Below are 25,333 nucleotides of genomic sequence, written 5' to 3' on the forward strand. Positions count from 1 at the left end.
CAGTTCCAACCACAGTTAAACTTTATATTAACTTGTACTTGTAGAAGAATAAGAGAAATTTACCTCAATATGATACGTAGACCACTTCTGTATGATACTCTCCAGAAATTAAAACAATATTAACACAAAATTGATTTAAATTTTTTTTTTTTTTTTTTTTTTTTTATGAGAACCCCAAACACGAGAGGTATTAGAACCTATAGTACTTAGTACCGTGCTTGGGTTGGAGGTTGAGAACACGAAAGAAGATATTTGTTGATATTGGACTTGAACTTCTGTAGATTGTAATTTTCAGGAAATACATATGAAGGAAGGTTGTTCCAGAAAACGGCAGTTGAATGAATAAATGAGGAAGATGAAAAGTTGGTTCTGTGGGTTTGAAGTTGGACAGTAAATGGATGTTGGCTGGTGGCGGCACGTGTTCGGACTGTTTTGAAAGAGAGAGAGGGAATTATAGAAGCCAATTCAGAAGAACAGTGCCCATGGAAGTATCTGTAGAAGAGGCATGCAGCAGAAACAGTGCGTCTATGAGAAAGCGAGTGGAGAGACTCTGTTAGAGATGAATCATTAATTAACCTAACTGCCCTCTTCTGAATGGAATCAAGAAGACTGAGAGAGGTTTTGGGGGCACCACCCCAGATGTGGGAACAATATTCCATGGCAGGGCGGATTTGCGATTTATACAGAGTGAGCAGCTGTTTGGGAGAAAAGTAACGCCGAGAGCGAAAGAGAAAACCAAGTTTTTTAGATGCAGAGGAAGCAATATTTGTAATGTGCTTGTGCCAAGAGAGATTAGAAGTCAGGGTAATCCCCAAAAGAGATATATCATTTTGCCTAGAAATCGGAGTGTCACTAAAGATAAGCATAGGAGCAGAAGAATCCTTTTTGCGAGATATAAGACAAGATTGAGTTTTAGAAGGGTTGAAATCAACTAAGTTGTCTTTGCCCCACTGGAGAATTACCTGAAGATCGGCATTTAAGGAATTGGCAGCAGATTTTCGAGAACTTGAAGCTGATTGAGCTGGACAAGGTTTCTCAAAATGGAAAGTTGAATGCAATGTGCTATCATCGGCAAAACTATGGATAGGATTTCCAGTCAATGGAAGAAGGTCAGAATTAATTAATGGAAGAATTAATTGAACAATTTAAAAAAAAGTTTAACGTAAATTTTGAAAAACGATTTTCTTCCCTTCCTTCCTTAAAGAAAATCGTTTTTCAAAATTTACATTAAAGTTTTCAAGTTAATTTTGCTTTAATATTATATTTGTTTTAATTTCTGGAGAGTATCATAGGAAGTGTTCTATGTATCACAGAGGTATATTTATTCTACAAATACCGAAAACAACGTAGAACATACTGAGCATCATAGCCCTGGTTTATACTATTAACTTGTACTGTATTGTGAACTATTCGTGTATATATATAACATGGTTAAAAATTCGCATTAAATGAAGGCTAAGTTTGATTTTAATTTCCAATTGGTCAGTCAGTCATATAAATAATATTTTTTCTCTGCCACTAGAAAAACAAGCTGAATCTGCCCAAGTCTTGATTTGAACCTTATGGGATTAATTGCAGTGTTGGGTGAGGGCCAGAGACCAACACACTACATTAGTAACTCAATGGTCACTGTTTTAAGGAAGGAATGTGTTTTACCTGTAAGTCTAAATTTCATTGGACTGCCTATTCAGGAGGGTGAAGTGTATCATGGCTGCCAAAAAGGCAACTGACATGCTCAAGAGTAGTTCCAGGATTTTCTAAAAGGAAGTAGTTTTAAAAATATTAAACTTTAATTATCACATAGCATTAAAAAAAAAAACAAACAAACAAAAAAAAAAACATTATTTTGATCACAAGGGGGGAGGTTCGGTTTATAGCCTATTTAGTCCTTATCTGGGCCTGCCCTGGACATGTGAAACCTTGTGTCGATAACTATACGATTACCAATTTGACTTGCTTTAACTTTGTCATATGACCAATAAAAGGTTTATGCACAGCATTTATTTATGCATACTATAGTAAGATGTTACTACTTTGTGTGCATTAAAAATCATTTTGGCATGAAAAGTTAACATTTTGTGCCAGGCAGCTTGAAATGGAAGCTTTTACAAAACTGAATACTTGTCAGGATATAATGCACATAGAAGGCAGTTAACATTATATGACATTACTGACATGACAAACTGGAAGAGCATTATTGTTACTGCATCCATTCTGAACCCTGATGCCAAATTACACTGGTTGTAAAACCTGCAACTGTTTGGTAACAGCTTTGTACATGGTACAATATGCTTGCATTAATATCACCCCTTTAATAAACTGTTCATAAAACATTGCTGGATGGATGTATAAACTGTAGTAGTAGTAGTAGCACACAACCAAATGCTTGAAAAATAGAAAACTTCTGCATTTTTCAGCATTTCATTCTTCACTAAGACCTCATGCAGTCATATGAAAAAGTGGTTTCTAATGGATGAAAAGGAAACAATTTTCCCCATTTTCTACTGTGTTTATGAAGTTTAGTGTTTCATTTACAAATTTAGTCACTGCATTACTTTGTACACGGTAGTAAGATGTTTCAAGCATGGGCTGCTTTTAGTCACACTGGGCATCACAAATTTTGTGAAAAGCTCTCTTAGCTTTATTAAGTGTTTTAAATTGCACCACTGTGAAGATGCTGTTCAAAGAATTAAATTCCCTTAATGATGCATAGGTACGTTCACAGGGATATGGGCATGGTATATACTCCTCCATGAATGTTTTATTGGATAAAGTATTTATATAATTGTACTTTCACATACTGATGCTTGTGAAAGCTACCAATGTGGAACCTATTCAGTGAAAAAAATTTCTGGATGTCACACTAAGGAGATAAATACAGACTGCCTTGTTCAAATTAGAAGAAACAAACAAATGTTCTTCATGACAGAATAGGATTTTGACTTTTTTTTTTTTTTTTTAGAGTTCCTGTCTTCATCTACTGAATTTTCTTTAATAATGCACCAAGTTGTAATTTAAGATTGGTATACTCCTTACATTAGGAAGAAAGAAAAGAATGATCTTTTGAGAAAGACTGACCTTAGAATACATGGTACAGACTACACAAGCAATGAACTCATGACACCCGAATTGCCTATGGTCATTTTTATCTGAATGATGATATTTTCAGTCGAAGTAAATCTTGTAGCAACCATTATTAACATTAGAATTAAATTCACAAAATATTACAATAATTATGCAGATACCAAAAATTTATCAACTACCGAACTTAAGAATTTAAACTTACAAAACACCAAAAAGAATTTACAAAAAACTTCAAAAATTTCAAAATGAAGTGAAATTTATAAAATTACAGAATTTAAATTTAAGATATTAAATAAATTAAGGAAATGCAAAAGTTAATCTTCTTCTAATCCTCAGATATAATTTCTGGGAGAGGGATTATAATCTATCATCTGTTGGATAACATCATCGGAACCGAGACTCATCTATTCTCTGCAATGTCACCTTTACACAGGTCATTACTAAAACAAGTAAAATTCTATATATAGAGTGTTTCATAACAAGTGGGCCACACTTTCAGGTTTGATTCAGGGCCTAAAAACACCGACAGAAATTTACATATATATGTGTCTAATTCTGAATGGTTATGGAGCTATGGTTGTTTCAATTTTAAAAAATAGCTATGGAGTTTTCAGTGGTTAAAAATAATAAAATAAATAAGCTATATAAAAACACTATCTTATTTTGTAATTTAGAAACAAGGTGATCATATACTTGGGCACTGAGAATAGTTTAAAAAAAAAAGAAAAGGTAGTAGTCATACTGAAAAAGGTTTCTATAGTAGTTTTTCAAAACTGTCCTTTTGATCTCAGCAGAAACTTTGCTGCAGATTTCACAGCTAGTTTGGCAATGTTGACCAAACTCGCACTAAAATTTCACTTGATGGTTTGTTGATAAAACTATACCAAAATCAACATTACTCCAATAAGTATTTTAATTTTTAAAGCACTTGCAACACCAGAAAGTCTGTTACGTCATGGACACGTACTGAGTGCCTTTCAATAACTTAGATGACAGTTCATAACTTTCAAACACATAAGCTAATGGTGGCACCCTGTTTTGGTTTTAAAAGTACTGTATAGCTATATATTTATTGCTCTTATAAGTTTTGATTAATTGAATAATATACATTTTATGTAGAAAGAAAAAAAAAAAAAAATAATAAATAATAAAAAAAGAAAAAAAAAATTACACGGAAACCAAATACAAACTCACAATATCATTTATTAAATACACTGTATAACTACAGCAGGATACTTCTTCATGTACCATTTCATATTTTTCATACCATCATAACAAAAGCTGATATTGGTTACAGAGCTGTTATTCTTTGTCATTCGTGACAGCTCCTTTAGTCAATATGATTTGTTCCACAAGTGTTGCTGATACTTAAGAGCTCAGAGGTCTGTCCATCAGAACTACAAGACATGAATTTCAAAACATTTTATATATGAAATCAGAAAGGCCATACCGTAGAATATATTAGGTACCACGGCAACCTGGCACTAAGGATATGTTGTGCTATAACTGTACATGTCACACAAGAAATTATTCTTCATTGGCAAGGTCCACACAAAAGAAAGACGTCTTGATAATATCCTGTAAAAATGTGAGAAGGCTAGTCCCATGATCAGTGCCAATTGCTTTCCAAATAACTTTATTTTGAAGTACTTCAAAACTTACAGAAACACATAGAATTAAGAGAATTTTACAATTATTGTACGTTTAAGTATATTTTATATTATCATATTGTTAAACTAATTCATACAACATCCATATTACTATGATATCCTCAAAATATTTAGCCTCTCACAAAGTTAAAATAAAATAAATAAAATTACTACACTATGTATTTACAAAAACTAATATAATAATTAAATTATGTACATTGTGAAAACATTAAAACTGTAATAAAATCCTTGCAATAAAATATACTAAAATAAACCAGATTAAAAGCGATAAAAACCTGGAGCTTTTGGAAGCATCGGCTTCCTTCCTCAGCAGTAACAAAACTTCCTTATATAATAGGCTCACGGTACTTAACGTAGTTCAGTCGTGCATGGTACGAACGTGAAGCAGAAACAGCCGGGAGCGTGTCAAGCAAACGTTCATCGTCATCCGTACTTAGGACAATGGTTTCAAACAGAGGATGCATACGCATACCTCTGTCCCTATTCATGATATTGTTGCTGGATGAACAAATTGTAAGCTCTTGAGCCATTTACGGTCCCAGAACCCATGCGCTTGATCCACAATAACCGATTGAACCACGTGTATAAGTACCGTGAGCCTGTTATATAAGGAAATGTTACAGGAAGTTTTGTAACTGTTGAGGAAGGAAGTCGATGCTTCCGAAAGCTCCAGTTTTTATCGCTTTTAATCCGGTTTATTTTAGTATATTTTATTGCAGGGATTTTATTACAGTTTTAATGTTTTCATAATGTACATAATTTAATTTATTATAATATTAGTTTTTGTAAATACATAGTGTAGTAATTTTATTTATTTTATTTTAATTTGTAAATTTTCAGTTACAGTAAAATACTTATTCTTATGGTTGGTGTATGAGTATATTTATTGCTAAGATATGAATTTGGCCAACCCAGAGGCCTTTTCCAGGATATTACATTGTAGTGCTTGTGTGAACTGTCATAGGTAAACCTAAGTTGTCTTTATTCAGCCAGTAGAAGCAATATCTACCCAAATAAATAAAAATAATGCCTACACCAGCTAGTTAATGCATCAATTTCATATTATGCAGGTACTCTGCCACAAGTTTTGCCAGCACTGAATTATTAATCAAATGCTGTTATGGAGAAGAATACTGCTATTAATAAATTATTGTGGCACAGAGCAAAAATGGAAAGAAAATGACAGGTTGCAGTAAAAATATGCTGATGTTCACACAAACAAAAAACACAAGTAAAAATAATACAGAAAAGTAATACATAGCTTTCTGACTGGAAGGCGTCCTTCATCAGTTGTGACCATTAATCTAAAATTTAGTCATGTATGGTGAACTGTGTGTATGTAACAATTAGCTGTTAAGGGAAAGCTGTAATGCCTGGGAACATTGTAAATGCCACTGTTTGTCAGCCAAGAAAGAGGATGGTCATCTCAGTAATGGGATGGACACGCCATTCTCTGTTCCGGTTAAGGGAATCGCTACAGCATGAGATGTGCAGTGACTCCAACCAGGTGTGGAGACAGTAATGGCAGAACCGATCAATAATCATGACATCGCGGCATGGGTCAATGTCGTGCTGGGTCACCCAGAAGTGCTCAAGTCCTCCAAACAGATAGCTCTTTCGTGTTCAGAAACAAGGTTACTGAGCCTCATGCCAATTCTAGTTGATAAACAGGAGAACATGGCTTTCTAAGCCTTTGCAACTGCAGTATTTCTTAGGCAGAAGACTCTTCTGCATCTGGAAGCCTTGGATTTGTAATGCAGTATGGTGTAGTGCCAAATAACCTAAAGTTCTGTGAAATCGTGGAGGCTTGAGTCTGCTATATCCACTGCAACTCCAGCTCCTTGTGCTGGCATTTCTATTCTCGGCAGCTCCTGGTGCTGCTGGCTTTCCAACAGACTGTGAACAGCTGTAGCTCTTTACAATGAAGTTTGGACTTTGTCTGAAATTTAATTATAGGTACATTTATTTTTTATGTAACTTGATTATTTTCAGTTTGTTCATATCAATCTTTTTTGGTCATGGCAGGTTTTTCCCCTCCCTGTTCTTGGACAAACAGGAGAGGGAGTATATAAGAGTACTGCTAAAATATGTGTAACAGCAGGGTTGCCATTGGTTGGCTGGGACTGCTTTAACTAATAAATATCAACGGGCCTCATGCCAGTTTCACCAATGCAGCAGCCAGTGCAGTCACAGCAGGGAATACAGCAGACTAATCGGCTCTGCGGTGGTGGTGGTGGGGTGGGGGGGAAAGAACAACTGATGTTTTAACTCTTGAGACCAGGGATCGCAACTTCCTGCCCGGGAGTTGCAAGCACTTTATCCCATTAGACTTTAAGACTAGAAATCTGTTGTGATAGGTTCAGGTAGAATGGGATAAAGGTGGTTGAGGCAGAGTCATTACTGCGCATGGTCCCGTGGGTCGCTACGTGGTCACAGGCCTGTAGGTCACACCTACTAGAGCAATGATGCCCTAGATAGTTGTGACCTATCTCCGTGTGTCTGTGATAGGTGTAATCTCAGTGCATCTCTCATCAGCAGAACCAGAGTGGGTCCAGGCGTGGGTTAGCAGGGCTCGCGCTGTGCCGAGAAGATGGCTGTCTGCGTGTGCTGACTGGTAGCTGGTGAATTGGCTTGCAATAAACTGACTGTTGTCTTCAAATGCGTGCTCTTTTTTTCTTTTTTTTTTTCCCCAGACAAGGGCATTGTCTGACTCCAGCTCGATGGTGAATTGAATGAAAGGCGACAGAAAGTTAAGGTGGTGGAAAAGTCGGCTGCCCAACTTGCGGGGAATGACCACAAACACATCATCCACATAGCGACACCAAAAGGCAATGGGATCTGGTAGATCCACAAATGTGTGACTCTCTAAATCCTCCATTGCGATGTTTGCGGTAACTGAACCGGGAAACCCATGGCTGTACTGTGTATCTGCTGGTAAATGGAGTCACCAAACATGATGGCCCCAGCAGTCAAGCACAATCTAAGGATGGAACAAATGTCCTCTGAAGTTAGAGAAGATCTGTTGCTCGGGGTCAGGTCATTGTCCAGAAGCTCCTTGGCACATATAATGGCCAGTTCGACTGGGATCGAAGTGAAAAGAGACACCATGTCAAACGAGGTTGCCTTGATCATCTGAGATGGATAGAGTATGAATCCGATCTAGGAACTCCCCACTGTTAGAAATGGTGTTGGCAGTCTTGCCCACTAGGGGAGAGAGTAAGCTGGAAACAAACTTAGATAACTCTTAAGTCGGCAAACCACAACAGGAGACGATAGGTCTTAAGGGTGCTGCTTCCTTGTGGACTTTTGGTAGTCCGTAAAACTGCGGAATCTGGCAGCCGGAGGCATGTAGATGCCAGCATATCGATTCGGTGACTTTCCCTGACCAAAACCAATCTTTGATGAGGTTGTTTACTTTGGGCTTCCATCGTTCCAGGGTCTTGGCAGGAGAGACGATTACTGGTTGGTAGACGGAGGTGTCTCATAGGAGTAATAGGGCTTTCGCTTCATAGTCTGAATGGTTCAAAACGACTGTTCAATGCTCTTTGAGGAAGTTGTAATCCCTCGTCTCAAGAGTTAAAACATTGTCCCCCCCCCTTTATATTGATATCCTGTCATATTCCTGAATTTAGGCAAAAGTTCTGAATCACTATGTATAAAAAAGCAAATGATAAACAACAATATGCATTAATTTCATCTATAATAAAATAAAATTCAAACCCACTTCAGTAGGATATAACACTATTTCAAATTGGATTGCAAATAAATATAAACATAACAAATAATCTAATGAAATAATTTAAGATAATATTAGCAAGACTTTTAATATTTCTTACATCAGCGATTACAAGTTCCATCTTCTCTTGTAATTCACAATGGGACCTTCTGTCTAAAATATATTCATATTGGTTTGTATGTATATATGTGTGCACACACTCACATGCATGCAATTAACAGGTAGTACAATTCATTTGAATAAAATGAACACTTTACTGTGTGAGTAGGAATGATAAAAATAAAATTTAATGGATAAAAAAAAAAGTACTGTGTGAAAGAGTTTACAAGTATATATTTCATTTCGAAATTTAAGAATGGGTATGTAAAGTAACTGAAATGCATACCACTTCCTAAATTTCCGAACTGCAAATAAATATCAACATTATAATCTAATGAAATAGTAAGATTACATATCTATATGCACTTCAAGGGCAGTTATTTTATTTTTATTTCTTGAAATTTTTTGAATTTTCTACTCACTTTAATTCAAGTTTAAACCAAACATGTTCCAATGCCCTTCAATATATATCAGAATGCAATTCATTGTTAGCTTTCAGATTTCAATATGTTTCCACCATTGTTCACATTTTGGATTTCTAAGGAATTACTAGTTGTCCTTTTCATCAATTCAGTTATATGCACAAGTAATCTATGTCTATCTTTCTTCAACAATTCCTGGGCTTCCATTTGTCTTTTCACTCTCTCTTGCTCTTGGGCAACTTCCATTTGAAATCTTCTCTCTTTAAATTCTGCCTCTTGTTTCCAGCAACCTTTCTTAAACTCCATGAATTGCTGAAAGTGTTTATCTTGCAATTCTATTAATTTTAACATAGCACCTTCCATGGAACTTAACAGAGAAGGATCACAGTTTTGTAAATCTTTTATAGCAGCATTTACTGACTCTGCAAAAATAAATCAAATATTTAAAATTAAAAAAATTATAATGAAAAAGGAATAAATTATGATAAACAAATCAATATATGTCTTTACTTATGTGAACACCAGATGGAAAAGGAGCGAATCACATTGGTCCACTAGACATGAATGGTATAACTATTGACGATAACTGAGAGGAAGGTGGAAAGAGAAATCACTGAAGCTAAAAGCAAATAAGGTACCTAGGACAGATGCGATTTATCTGATTACATTAAGGGAGGCAGCAAAAAAGGTAAACAAACCTTTAGCCATAACTGAGAGCATCTGTGATTCAGGGGCAGTCCTCATGGATTGAAGATGGGTGAATGTCTCTTCAGTTCATAAAGGTGAAACAAGTAATTACAGACCTGCCAACCTGACTTCTGTTACAGGGAAAATAATGGAGTCACTGGTTGAGGAAGTAATGCAGGATTATCCACATATGAATGCAGTTATGTAGCAATCACAGCATGGATTTGTTAAGGGGTAATCTTGTCTGACCAATCTGATTGGATACTATGATGTAGTAACAATAGAACTAGATACAAAAAGTAATTTTGACATCATATATATAGACTGCAGAAAACGTTTTGATACTGTTCCACACAAAAGACTGCTGTAAAAATTGGAGCAGTGTGACATTAGGGGGCAGTTCTGTTATGGATAAAGAGATGGTTGAGTGGAAGAAGACAGCAAGTAATTATCAATGGGCACTGCTCTTTTTGCCCTAATGTTATTAGTGGAGGTCCCCATGGTTCAGCACTAGGCCCATTGCTCATTTCAATATTTATTAATGGTATTAGTGATGGCATATCAGGCTGAATGTCCAAGTTTGTAGATGATACAAAGGTTGGCAGGGGGGTTAATAATTAATCAGGGTATGCTACTACAACAAAATCTGGAAAAATTAGAGATAGTCCGCAAGGAAATGTATGCAGGTAGCAGGGTTCTTAAACTGTGGGCTGTCCTCCTGGAGGGAGGTCACAAGAAATTTGGGAGGATCACGTTTTTTTTTTTTTTTTTTAATTCTGACTAATTTTAAATATGACTGTTTGTGCTCATTTCCAATGTGTCACTCAAGAAAAATAAGCTAAAAACTTTTTCTTACCTTTGTTATCTTCAGGCTGCCTTCTGTATGTCCTTAAGCATAATCACTCTTTTTAAGAAGCCTTTAATACTTTTTATATGAATATATACAGTAATAAACAGTCAAAGGTCTTTCCTTTAAATGTTTTTATTTACTGTCTGATTCTAACTGATATAAATTGCTGCCTTTAAAACTTTTAAGACAATTAACAATGCTCTACTAGCATTATCAATTGCCTTAAGCAAGAAACACATTATTTTCCATCTTTTAACTTTAAACAGCAAAATCACTTTACTAAAAGCCAATGTTTAAAACCTTCCTATCACAGTAATTCAGCTTTATTGGCAAACTTTGCTTTCGTTTCTCTTCCTAACATATGGAATTCCATAATATCCTAGGGCGTGCAGTACTGACACAACTGATAATGGTCAGTTATATAAACATAACAAAATCACTTTGAGAATAGTAAGCGTGGGAAATGCCGAAATGCAGTGAGCAAGCATGTATATTAGTAAAAAATTACATTATTAAATCATTGAATTATGATTTGATAACTTGCAAAATTCAACAACTTTATGACTCACTCATAAACTAAACAATTAACTGAATAACATACTGTGCATGAGTTAATAGCCACAAGCAAATGCATGCATTAAAAAAGTTCACTGAAAAAAGTTCTAAAATATTAGCCTCAACTTCTACACTACCACTACTTGATTTGCCTGTGTTGTGAAATGAAAAAACCATATATTCACCACCTGAGATAAACTAATGTGCAATGTGAAAGAGAAAAAAAAAAAAAAGAAGCCCATAAAAGTTTTCCCATCCTATCCTGAATTGAACTCAGGCCTCTGCACATGGTATGGAACAACAAGTCATCATCATAATGCTAACTGTAGAATATTATCATGCTCTGGAAGGTTAGTGCTTTCAATTTTGATACCCTATAAGCAGCTCACCATAACCCTCATAAATGTGTTTCTGCTTATAAATTATATCATATGGTGTCACCCTATGGTTGACAATAAACTTTCAGGATCAAAAATACAAACTTTTAATAGGAAGAGCAATTAAATTTGAGAAAGGTCACACAAACTTGGGTGCAATCAGTAAAGATGAACTTTCTCAAATTTAATTATACTTTGCCTATGGTTTTTTCTTTATTTCCGACTCCTCTCTGGAATAATGTGCAGTGAGTGCGAACATATCATGCAAGCTGACCACTTGCATGATATGTTTAAATATTGCCCACAAACTGCTGGATAAGATTTAAAGTATTGTCTTGCAAATGGGTTTTCTTAAAAAGAATACTAAACTTATAGCTAGAGCACTAACTCTTAACATTTACAGAATATGTTCTCAAATATTGTTCAATAAAGTCAAGTTTTCAAAAATATTATTACCATATTAAAGATACAAGTAATTATTGTTAATTACTTGTACTTGAAAGAGAAAATGGTTATTTAAAATAAGAATTAGCAGTGCCTTGTGCACAATGCTTGAATTTTAGTTATTAGCAAAATCCTCTACTAGAATGCATTACTTTATAATACCTCTTCAAAGACAATACTTTCAGTGTATGCTTTCCTTGATGAAGCAGGTAAAAGGTTCCTTGATGCAACTTTTTACCCACTTCATTTACACATTCCTCCTAATGTCTGTCTTGTACTGAAATATTGTATAATATTACTGATTATTTGGGGGCATTTAAAAGAGGCATGCAAGGATCATTGGTTATACTGCTTCATTCTCACCCTGACCAGCTAAGGAATCGGTAGCATATGTTCCAAACAAATAACAGTTGTAATAATAATAGCTATTTTCAGGGTGGCAATTATAATTGGTTATGTGCTAATTTGTGCAATTTCAATTCATGCTTTTACAAATCATTAATTTCAAGTTAAATACATAAATAAACTTCAGATTAATATATAAGTAAATAAATGAGGAGGTTATATGCAAAAAGCAATATGTCCACCAAGACAAGTTTGTGGGAAATGTCAAATTTGTTTTCCGTCTAATGGTAGCAATAAATATATAAACATTACTTCCTATAATGATTTCATGACTTTTCAATGTGATTTAAATTGAATTTTCTTAACTGGGAAGATAAAAAATTAATTTATTTGTTATTAGACATATTACCTTTTGTTTGAATTCAACAGGACATGTTACCTTTTGCTGAAACCTTTGTTTGCTATTATGTGATCAACTTGTTTGGACTTGCTACCTTTTGCACCAACACATGTCTCACTTTTTGAATATCAATTTTTGACTGTGGGCCTTCTTCTTCATAGTAAAAAAAACACTAATACCATTATTGTGATAGTATGTTTTCTTAGCTTTGTTATAAAATAAATCATTTTTTGGCACACACAATAGTGAAGCTTATATATTTTACAATAAATTTTTATTTTATATAAAAAAAAGAAAATTAGACACTACACTTTTATTGTCCAACAATGAATAATTTTTCTTATAAATTGCTTTGTAAAGAATTAAAATATTAAGAAAAAAATGGAATATCATTAATGACAGTAAAAAACACAATATTGTGTTATATCTGCATTCCTGTATCTTCTTCTAAGCAGTCACACTCTTCTTCATCATTGGCTGCTATTAGATCTTCATGAGGATATAACATATCCCTATACCAGACAAACAGCAGATTTCCAGTCTCCAAGGCTCATGGTGGCAGGCAGCGATTCAACATCAGCCTTCTTTTCTTGAGAAAACAATATGGCCAAGGTTCAGATATGGTACAGGAAGGAAGGACCGCCTTGCTTCCCATCCTCTCTTTTGAAGTTTTTCGAAGGTTTCATTATCAGACTCATATTGGAAATGTTCAGTTGCTTTTACCAAAACCTTGGACGATTCAAACTTTTTTTATAAAGATTCGTTTTTTATTTTTGATGTGATCAACTTTATTGAAACATTGAGACAAAGCTTTGAAATCCAACAAAGTGAAGTCAATGCCCAATTTTCAAATTTCACTCACTTCAGAATACAGTTTGTAATACTCTTCCTTGTTCTCAATTATTGGCCTCTTTCTCAGAAGTTTTTCAAATCGACCAAACACTTGGTCTGCAGGAAGCTGTGACCAAGAACAGGGAATGGCAGTTCGATATCTTTGAGACTTTCAGGCAAGTCCGGTGAACCCAGGAAGTGGAGAAGACTTTGAACTACGATGTTATTCTTGTTCTGACCAGGGCATCCATTGCAGAACAGTCAAACACACCAGATCTCTCACAGATCCAGATTTCTCAAAAAATGTGATAAAGCTGAGGAAATTTCCCCACAGCCACACCCAGCCTCATCTTCAGACCACGAATAAAACACAGGATTCTTTGTCTGAGGGTCGACAACACCTAATACGTAGATACTCAGTTGACGCAAGTAAAACGCTTCAGAGATAGATGCTTTAGGTAAAGGCTGCACCTGCTGCAAATAAAAACAGAACATCAGCTCATCATCTTGGTTTTCTTTGTGTAGAAGCTTTCTGAAGGCTTTTGCTCTCTTCTTGTGAACATATTTTTCTAAAATTAAATCTTTAATTTTGTTTTTACTCTGTTCTTTCTCATCCTTTTTCTTTTCAAGTCTTATTTCGTTATCAATACGGTAGCACAAGCTACACATATCAGAGACTGGAAAACCAATATTGAACTTTTCCAGAAAAATCTGGCGAAACATACTTTTTGAAACGTGAAAGTCTGAGCTAACGGAGGCATTATACAAATCTCTCAATTTTTTTCCAGTTCATGTCACTATGGAGGTAGACGCGTTTTGATTTTGAGCAATTGTAGTGGCTCTCCCAACCATGCAGATCACTTAAGAATTTATGTACCTTTTCTACTGATTTACTGCTTGGTCTCCCCCTCTTTTTTCTTTTAAACTTGTCCCTTCATGAACCTTTTTAGCTATCATAGAAAGCCATTTAGTTTTCATGCTTATAATGTGCATGAAAAATTTCTTGCATACTGTGTATTTTTTTTATCTTCTGTTGAAAGAAAGTATTTAACTGAAAAAGCACGAGGCTTAGGCTTACCTGCTTGCTTGCTGTTTGCAGCCTTGTTGCTAGGCCTAGGTCTCTTCACATTTTCAACTCTTGTGAAACTTGCAACAATGTTGTTTTGTACAGGCTTGTCAGGTAGCTCGTAAAGTTTTTTCCTTATGCATACAGCTCTTGGAGTAATTTTTCTACACATCAATGTTTTTGTGTTATGTAAACAGAGATGAAAGGGGTTCGTTCCAGAAGGAGCACTGTGGCAATGTTTTTTCTGTTTATCCCGCTTTGACTCATTTCTTTAGTCCCTTGATTGTAGTCTTCAACCCTAACACTCCCCTCTTCCATCACTGCAAACATAAACAATAATATTACAAATCACAATCACGAACACTTTCCCCATAAAATCATACAAAACCTACAAAACAAGAATGTTCTATTGGAGGAGGGAGATCACGACTCACTAAATGGCTGTTCACTGGTGGGAAGGACATATTATAATTTGCACAGAACCATTTTATTTAACAGGCAAATAATATGGGTTCTGTTGCTTTTTGATCAAATCTATTTGTCGATTTGATTGACAAACAGGAAACGACGATTTTGTGACATCTTTTCCATGTCGCAAAATCACGTGTTTGTTTTTGTCGATTAAATGCGATTTGAAGCACCATTCATGCGACAAGGCACGAATGGTGCTTAAAATCAACAACACCACATCAGTCAGATCGTCCGAGCTTGCTCGTTGCCATCATGAATGGAGTCACATGTAAATTCTCACCGAACGTTCTGAATTATCCAAGATAAATGCTGGGGAAGGATAGTTCCTCTATGTGCTCGTCAAACTGTAATCTCCGTAGTACGTTAGTCTCTCATGGGGCGATTCTAAGATATTTATCGTCACTCCACAATGTTTGTTGTTGGGCAATGACTTTCCTCGATTGGAACCGCTTTGCTTATGTCATCTTTAGCCAAATTAATTTTCACGTGGCTGTCATCAAAGAACGACTGATCTATCGTGATTTGATACAATTGATAGAGAGACGTGTGAGCCAAATATTGAAGTCACGCTTTAACACTTGCTTTCTTACTAACCCGATCAAATAGTTGGACTTGTGTATTTTCTTGCATTTTATATGCACAAATAAAGCGCACGAGATACGCATACAGACAATATGGTATTCTGGGCCAAGTGATCAATGTGCCTGTTTCAGTCAATCTCTCTTGGCAAGCGAAGGACTATTGCATTGACTGAAATAGGCACATTGATCACTTGGGCCAGAATTCCGTATTGTCTGTATACGTGTCTCAAGTGCCTTATTTGCATGAACGGTAAGCGAGGAGAAATAAGCCTCTCTGTCACTAAATCCAACTTCAGTAAATGCAATTGAATTTCTGGGTAAACAAAGCTGTTTGACTTAGATAGTGCTGGAATGGTGTTGTTCTTAAGTGATCCTCTGCAGCTATTACACACAAGGATCCTGTCAACGTTAACATTGGGAAATGCAGTGCATATCAATGGTGCATCTTTAGAAGCTGGTTTCTTTATGTCATTTTTGAACCATAGAGACACAAATGTAGAATATAGAACAGAAATCATTTTTCATAAATATCCTTTCAAACTCTTGATGCATGTTCTTATGTAAACAGTAGTCAGTGTAAAGAAAAGGAGCTTGATCATTTAAACTCAACTGCTCCAAAATTGGAAAAATGTTTCGTTGTACATAATCAATACTCACTTTGGGTACGTCATTGTTAGATGGAGTGGCATTGCTGGTTGAAGGCACTGCTAAATCCATTGCTTGATTTTCTGTTTGTCTTTTACACAATCTCAATAGTCTTTGTTGTTCTCGCACACTCATTGCTACCTCCATCTTTATTTTGTTAGACTGGCTTATTTGATACTATTAATAACGCTTTGCATTTGACTTCAGCATCGTTGAACACAAAGGCTATAGCAGTGTGGCATTCAGTTCCTTTCACTTCTCAGAAAATTATCGATGTGAAAACATCTATAGAGGCAACCTAACAATGGAATGTAATGAAAATACAGATTGCAACAATACAAATACTTGTATTGTTGCAATCATACTATTCAACAAATGGCTACAATCAAATGGGTAATTAGGCTATTGGCTTGGATTTCGCTAACCTCTTTCAAATGTTGATTCAGTAGAGTAAGTAGTAGGTGTGTGCATAAAATGCTACATCGTTCATACTAAATATTTTGGACTGAAGTATGAAGCTAATGTCACTAATGTTGATTTAGCAGAGTAAGTATCCGGTGTGAGCACAAAATGTTACATTGTTCACGACTACAGTTCTAGCTTTTCGATTTTTGTCAAAGATGTTTTCACATAAAACATCTTTCGTGCATACAGGGTATACACACGGTTTTTTAATTACAAAATTACACAAATGAATACTCTGGCCATTTTACTAGTTTAAAAAACTAGCTACGTAGGCTATTATTATACCTCGAGTGCATTCCCCTTTCCCGAAATCATGTGATATGAAAATAAATAAAAAAAAGCTTATCATCAAAATAAAGTTTAAAATTAAATAAATTAACCACTGTACACTAAAATACAACTTTTAACAAATTAATTATGTTAACAATTTAATGCAAAAATATGAATTCTTTTACCTGCACTAGAGCTGCTTTGAGTCTCCATTTCAGACAGACACTGTCTTAGATCATTGGCTACTACAAAAAAAAAAAAAAAAAAACCCTCTTTTCAACTGTCTAACAAATTTTGAACTTTTTGTCTTGCCTTAAAATGAAAATAGATGATTCTAATATGTTTCAACATTCTAAATTCAAATCTAAAATTAAAACTACCACGCATCATTTTTTAAGAAAAAAAATTTATACTATACAGGGTGATTCACTACCAGTGCGACAAACTTGCAGGAGGTGTAGGGGTTACAAAGACGAATCGGAATCACATACCATTGCAGGGTCCGAAATGCTTTCGTCATGCGGTAGAGGACGTTGAACGTTAGGTCGCGTGAACAGCGATCCCGCTGGAAGTCAGCATTTGCGAACCGATTCCCGAGGCTGTTGGATTGACGAATATTCAAACGTACAAGCGCAGGCGCACCGCTCTGCGCTTGTACAAGGAACATTTCCCGCACAGGCGTGCTCCTCATCATACGATTTTCGCATGTGTGCACAGAAGGTTACGTGAGCCTGGTTGTTTCACGAGAGGTACCATGAATCGAGAGTGAACGACGAGGATGCTAGACAATGAGGAGAATGTCCTATGTCTTGCAGAAGGCAATCTGAGTATGAGTACTCGAGCGATAGGCCAACGATTGGGTATTTCCCAATCCACTGTATGGAGGATACTGTCGACAAACCAAATGAGTTCATACCATCTGCAATGTGTCCAATCATTGGAGCCTGCGGATTATCCACTCCGGAGGACTTTTGCTACTTGGTTTCTTCAACAGAAACGGTTCGCAAATGCTGACTTCCAGCGGGATCGCTGTTCACGCGACCTCCCGTTCAACGTCCCCTGCAATGCTATATGATTCCGATTCATCTTTGTGCCCCCTACACCTCCTGCAAGTTTGTCGCAATGGTAGGGAATCACCCTGTATATATTAATCAAATGTTATATATGTCAAAATGTCATCACCCAGTTCAGTACCACTACTTTAAACTCCCTGTCTGTTGCACTTGGTGTATTTCATACTCCAGGACGAATGCTAAAATTCACGGCAATGCAATTCTGATAGATATTTAAATTTATAAGTTTTACTATTTCTGGAATATGAAACACACCAAGTGCAACAGACAGGGTGGCAGTAAACAAACAAAGTGGCAATAAAGAGAGGAATTGCCTACCTAGTGTCACAGAGGATTAGCCATTGCTTTGTGTGACATGGACACTGTCAACCTCTGCTTACATCGGCTAACACTGAAATTTGATACATATGACCCACAAATGGGACCTGAATATAAAAATCTATCAGCATTTTTGACTTCCAAATTGCACCCTGAGCTATCATTACTCTTTTATCGTCCTTTACGGTCCCTCTTAAAATCCTCTCCAGTGATTGTTTTCTTACATGACATGAAGTCTATCAGAATTCTGCCTATATTCCAAAACATGGTGGCCTTGATTTTCACAGTCAAGGGGCAAGTAATAAATTTTTTTGGCAATAGTGACCCATGGTGTTTCCATTGCATGGGCTCTCAATTTTTTCCCTTCTGGATCCTAATGATGATTCCATGTTTCATCACCAATTACAACTCCTAAAAGAAGCCCTTGTGGATTTAAAAACTATAAGTTTAAAAGTAGCTGCAGGCAGAGGTGAAGGTGATTCTTGCACAACTTCTATTAGAATAAGTAGCGACCTGGAGCGAGGGGTGCTGGGGGTTTCAGGGACAGAGGGCAGTCATCGTGAAACAGGTGGGTATATGGGATGTGTTAGGGTAACTAATAATAAGGATAGGTACATGTATACTTGCATGTATACCAATGCTAGAAGTACAGTAAATAAATTTGATGAATTTGAAGTGTTGGTCAAGACATCAAAGGCGGATATTGTTGGGATAGCAGAGATGTGGTGTCACATAGATATAAAGGAATGCAGAACTGGAATTTGGGAAGTACAATGTGTACAGAAAGGGAGGAGTTGTCATGCTGTTAATTAAGAAAAACAAAATCAAAAGAAGTGCATCCAGTTGATAAAGGTGAACAGTGCACTGTTGAGTCAGTTTGGGGTGACATAAGCACTGCAAAAGCAAAAATAAGAGTAGGAGTGTGTTATAGGCCTAATGACTCGAATGAGTACAATGAACAATTGTACAGAGAAATAGAGTGGGCTAGTAAATCAGAATGTCTTATAATGGGGGATTTTAACTTCCCAGATATTGACTGGAACTTGTGGGTTGGTCACTCACGCACTAGTATGACTTTTGTGGATTTATTGAATAACTGTTTTCTGCAGCAGCATGTTCAAGAGGCAACCAAAGAGGGTAATACTCTTGATCTGGTTATCAGCAATGATCATTCGTGCATTAAGAATTTGCAGATAAAGGAACCACTAGGTGGCAGTGATCACAGTGTACTGATGTGGGATTTAGTTAAAGATATAATTACCATCAGGGGTAAAGGAAAGGGTTTTTGCTTCCGTAAAGGTGAGTAGTGGTCTCAGACAGTTTTTAAATTCTGTACAATGGGATCAACTGACGATGTTACCAACAGTAAATTCTAAGTGGGAAGCATTCAAGGAATTAATCGTGGAAGCTACTAAAAGTTTCATACCTATTAAGAAATATTGTTCAAGGTTTAGGCTTAAATGGTTATCAAATGAACTAATGAGACTCGTGACAGAGAAGAAAAATGCATGGGATGCATATAAATTATCAAGCGACTCAGAAGCCTATGGCAGATATAAGCTAGTCTGTAATCAGGTCACAAAGGAGGTTAGGCAGGTGAAGGCAGATTACAAGAAATCTTTGGCAAAAGATGCTAAGAAAAACAGCAAGGATTTCTTTACTTATACAAACTTTGAAAGGAAGGGGATGAATCTGATTGGTCCACTTAATATTGATGGTTCGACTGTTGATGATCTTTCTCAGATAGCAAACAAACTGAATGAGTATTTTGTATCTACATTCACACATGAGGAGTTATTAAGGTTTGAAAATGGCAGAAGGTTATCAAATTGTAGCAGGGTGCTTAAATGATTTTGTAATAACTGAGAGCAAAGTGGAGGAGAAATTGTTGAAGTTAAACATAAGAAAGGCACCTGGGGTGGATGGGATCTAAGCAAACCCTTAGCCATAATTATGAGAGCATCCTTGGACTCAGGGGAGAGGTCCCCACGGACTGGAGATATGCAAATGTATCCTCAATTCACAAAGGGGGATTGAAGGGTGTCACCTTCAATGGACAGGCATTTGGAGGGAATGGTGTGATTTTTTTTTTTTTAATCGAGTAATTACAGACCAGTTAGTTTAACTTCTGTTTTAGGTAAAATAATGGAGTCACTGGTTAAAGATGCATTGCAGGATCATCTAGACAAGACTGCAGCAATAATTCAGACACAGTATGGGTTTGTTAAGGGAAAGTCTTGTCTGACAAATTTGATAGGATATTATGATGTGGTTACAAAGGAACTGGATGCAAAAAATAATTTTGATATCATATATTTGAATTTCAGGAAAGCTTTTGACACTGTTGCACATGGAAGACAAATTGGAGCAGAATGGTATTAAGGGTAAGTTGCTACAATGGATAAAGGGATGGTAGAGTGGGAGAAGACAGAGGGTGGTAATCAATGGGTGCTGCTCTTCATGGACTAATGTTATTAGCGGAGTCCCACAGGGTTTGGTGTTGGGTCCTCTGTTGTTTTGTATATTTATCAATAATATTGATGAAGGTATATCAGGCTTAGTGTTGAAGTTTGCAGATGATACAAAGGTTGGCAGGGTTGTTAATGACAGTGTGCTACTGCAACAGGATCTAGATAATTTGGGCAGATGGGCTAAGAAGTGGCAACTGAAGTTTAACCTTGACAAATGCAAAGTACTGCATACGGGTAGAAGTAACCCCAGAGAAACGTACCAACTGTGTGGTACTACACTTAAGGTGGTAGAAAATGAAAAAGACCTGGGAGTAATTGTGCAGTCAGATATGAACTTTTCTGAGCAATGCAGACAGGCTGCCAGGGCAGGTCATGGAGTTTTGTCAATGATATATAGGAATTTTGCTAGCAGGGAAAAGATTGTCCCTCTGTATAAGGCTATGGTCCAGCTGTGCCTTGAGTACTGCGTACAGGTCTGGAGGCCTCATTTTAGGAAGGATGTAGATTTGCTTGAACATGTACAGAGAAGGGCAACAAGATTGGCGAGTGGAATGAAGGGATCCTCTTATCAAGAGAGGTTTAAGTTCTGCAAATTGCAGTGGCTGGAGACTAGGCTTGCTTGTTATTTGGTTTTTAGGAGCATTAGCAACTAAGGCCATATTGCTCCGGGATATGCGGTGGTCATTCCCTGACCTTTCTGCATCCTCTGTATTTTGGTGGTGACGGGCTCGAACCTCGGTCTAATCAAGAAGCATGTGCTATACACTGCTGCTCCTTTCCACCTGGAGACGGCACCTGCGAGGTGATCTGATTGAGGTGTATAAGGCCTTGAATGGGTTGAGCACGCTGAATTCTGATGGGATCCTTCGACTTGTTCAGATTACGAACCTAAAGGGGCATAAATTCAAATTAAGAAAAGACCGAGTAGAATAGATGTGCGGAAATTTGCCTTTAGCCAGCGGGTGGTTAATTGCTGGAACAAACTTCCATCTGGTTGTGGAAGTTGATAGGTTAAATAAATTTAAGGAGGAACTGGACAGGTATTTGGAGGGAATGGTGTGATTTTTTTTTTTGGCTGATGCTTCATAAGCTCATAAACTTGCTTTCTTGCATCACATGCCACTACTACAACTACTATTTACATGCATGTGTAATTTTACCTTATAAATGTGACCTTTAACATGGCCAAGTGTTCATGAAGGATGATCCCTCAGAAATATTACATTCTTTGGACATGTATAACATGAATAATTAGGTCTTCAATCTTTTTGGCACATTTCTGGAGTGGGAGCATCTTCCATAGATTCTTCGCTACAATCAAATAATTTCAGATGATTTCAGGGTGGCAGAAGAGGGTTGTGATTACTGGCTGTGCTTCAGACCAGACTAACATAAGAAGTGGAATCCTCTAAGGATTTGTACTGGGTCCACTGTTGTTTCTGATTTTCTTAAATGACACCAGTGAAAGGAGACAGATTAGATTTCAGAGATGGTCAGAGAAGTGGCAGCTATGTTTTAATGCAGCAAAATGCTGATCTTATACTTAGGGAATAGCAACCCCAAAATAATATACATTTGGTTGGGTTGAATAAAAAAAGTATATAAAGAAAGAGATTTGGGAGTTACAATAGGGGCACACAATTTCTGTACCAAGTGTAGACAGGTGGGCTGTCTGAACATTTGACTGTACAGATAGGGAGGTCATAATCGCACTGTACAAATGGAATGTTGTGTACAGTGCTTGGAATACTTTAACATACCAACTTTGTGGTACTACACTTAGCATAGTGGAAAATTAAAAAGATGTGGGGATGATTGTGCAGTCAGATATGAAATTCTCTGAGCAGCATATAAGGTTTTGCCAATGATATACAGGAACTTTTCTACCAGTGATAAGGAGATGATTATTGTATAAGGCAATGGTTAAGCTGAATCTTGAATACTGCATACAGGCCTGGACATCTCATTTTAAGAAGGATGTAGATCTGCTGGAATGGGTGCAGAGAAGGGTGTGAGATTGGCAAAGGGAACAAAAGGGTCTTACCCAGAAAGGCTTTAGTTCTGCAAATTGCAGCATCTGGAGACTAGGCACCTGTGAGGAGATCTGATTGAGGTGTTTCAGCCCTTGAATGGATCGAGTAAGCTCACTACTGATGGAATTCTTCCTCTCTTGCTCAGACTACATATAAGGGGATATAAATTCAAATTCAGGAAGGATGGTTGCATTAGTTGAATGATGAATGTGCAAAAGTTTGCCTTCAGCCAGTGGGTGGTTGATTGTTGGAACAAACTTCTATCTGTTGTTGTGGAAGTGGACAGTCTGAATAAATTCAAGGAATTACTAAATAAATTATTGGAAGGGATAGACAGGTGATGTGGGAATTTTTTTTTATTTTCCCTTTTTTGGTTGCTTTATAAGCTTGCTTTCTTGCAGCATCATTTACCACTACTAATACTAAGTGTTTTACACTTATGCAGTGAAGTGTTTCATTCTTCTAATCACTGAAAAGAAAACATCCTAAAAATGTCATACACTGAATTCAACATATACAGAAAGTGGTTGACTAGCTGGGAGCATACAGTCTTTCCCAAAATAAGAAAAGACATTCAGTAGATAATCTGAAGTTGTAACAGCTGCCAACCAACACTTTATACCAAATTTGTCTGATTTTTATGGCCATATACTTGTTGAATCAGCATCAAATTTTAGTTGGAAATAGCCGATCCTCTATTGTAATGTTTGCTCCAGGTATATAGCAAGCTTTACAGTTGGAAATAAATCTGCACCATATTTCTGAAGCTACAGCATATTTATCGTTTTGATGCTCCTTCCTTGAAGAACGTATATCAAATCTTATGAACTGATTAAATTCATAAAATTTGTTACATGACATTGTATCATGAAAAAAATTGAGGTCCCTATACAGTTGATCACAACTATTCAGTTCTAAATTTCCACCACCATATGCTCCACAAGCTAAAAGTAGAGGGACAAAAGTATCAAGTTCTTGAATGGATGTAGACCAATTATTATCTTTCATTTGTCTTTGCACTTCAATTTCAGTTGTTGTTTTTTGGTTTTTAGGAGCATTAGCAACTAAGGCCATATTGCTCCGGGGGATATGCGGTAGTCATTCCCTGACCTTTCCGCATCTTCCGTATTTGGTGGTGACAGGCTCGAACCCCGGTCTAATCAAGAAGCGTGTACTATGCATTGCTGCTCCTGCCCACCTGGCTACGGAGGCGCCTTCAATTTCAGTGCAGGTCTGTATGTTTTATCATTGAAGTGACTATAAATAAATGAAATGCACTTACCATGGAATCCATACATGCGTTTCATCTTGCACAAGGAGTTGGCCAAGAGTTCCTTTGTAGTGAACATCCAGCTGAAGGATCAGATTTTATAACTTCCTATATGTACCCAGATTTTGAAGTACATTTGCTGTCCACTGATAGACACGTACAAATTTTACAATTATGATGCCATGTATTGTCATCTATAGTACCACTTCACATATAAGTATCAGAAGTATTATTTTTTCTGCTACTAGATCCTTTCCTCTTTCATTAGGAATCCATTCACCACTTTCTATTTCTCTAAATTCATCTCCATTCCATTTTTGCCAACCTCTAAATCTGAATTTCAGAAAATTGTCTTTTGAAGGCGAAAATTAGACTAATATTGTGGCCAACAGACATTATATCCCCTTCCTCTGATTTTAATTTAAGTTTTTGTGCACTGATTTGTTAAACTGTGTATTATTACTTGTAAACATGAATAAGAGATAGCAGCAAATACTAGAAAATTTCAAAATTTGTATGTTAATGGATATTTATTTGGAAAATATGCATATAAATCCCCATTATAACATGCTTATAGAGCTCGCTTATAGCACTCTTTTCCTGTCATGTGGTTAGTCCTATGGAACCATGCATTTTTAACATATATACAGGCCTGGATGACTCATTTTAGGAAGGATGTATATCTGTTGGAATGGGTGCAGAGAAGAGCAACAAGATTAGTGAGGGAAACAAATGGGTGCTCTTACCAGAAAAGGCAGTATCTGGAGCCCAGGCACCTGTGAAGAGATCTGATTGAGATGTTTAAGGCTTTGAATGGACTAGGTAAGCTCACTGCTGATGGAATCCTTTCTCTTGCTCGGATTACACATGGGGGGGGGGGGGAGAACATAAACTGAAACTGAGAAAGGATGGTTGCAGAATAGATGTGAATTTGCCTTCAGCCAGCTGATGGCTAATGAAGAACTTGACTTGCAGGCAATGATAGTGAAAGAAGAAAATGCTGATAAAGCTCAAGATGAACCAAATGAGGAGCCGAGACGCTTCATCATCAGAGAGATGGCAATGGCATATCAAGAAATTGCATCAGCAATGGTAAAGTTTGAGAAGATGGATCCTGACAGAGAACGATTCTTAAAAGTTAACAGGGGTGAATGATATGCTTGCTTCCTA

The 25,333-nt window shown here is 36.6% G+C and overlaps 1 protein-coding gene across 2 annotated transcripts in view; it reads right to left on the bottom strand.

Annotated features, from left to right (window-relative positions):
• Positions 1–9,044: 9,044 nt before the first annotated feature.
• Positions 9,045–25,333, bottom strand: part of LOC150075960 (uncharacterized) — a 45,661-nt gene continuing 29,372 nt past the window's right edge. For both annotated transcript variants that reach the window (XM_090387513.1, XM_090387514.1), the window contains 2 exons: positions 17,184–17,243; positions 9,045–9,433 (listed from right to left, as the gene is read on the bottom strand). In XM_090387513.1, the coding sequence (XP_090243639.1) occupies positions 9,078–9,433; positions 17,184–17,243 (416 nt within the window). In that variant the 3' untranslated portion in view covers positions 9,045–9,077. The remainder of the gene's footprint in view (positions 9,434–17,183; positions 17,244–25,333) is intronic.

This window comes from Mastigoproctus giganteus, chromosome 13 (genome assembly GCF_048544385.1).
Source record: "Mastigoproctus giganteus isolate SK-2022 chromosome 13, ASM4854438v1, whole genome shotgun sequence".
NCBI lineage: Eukaryota > Metazoa > Arthropoda > Arachnida > Uropygi > Thelyphonidae > Mastigoproctus > Mastigoproctus giganteus.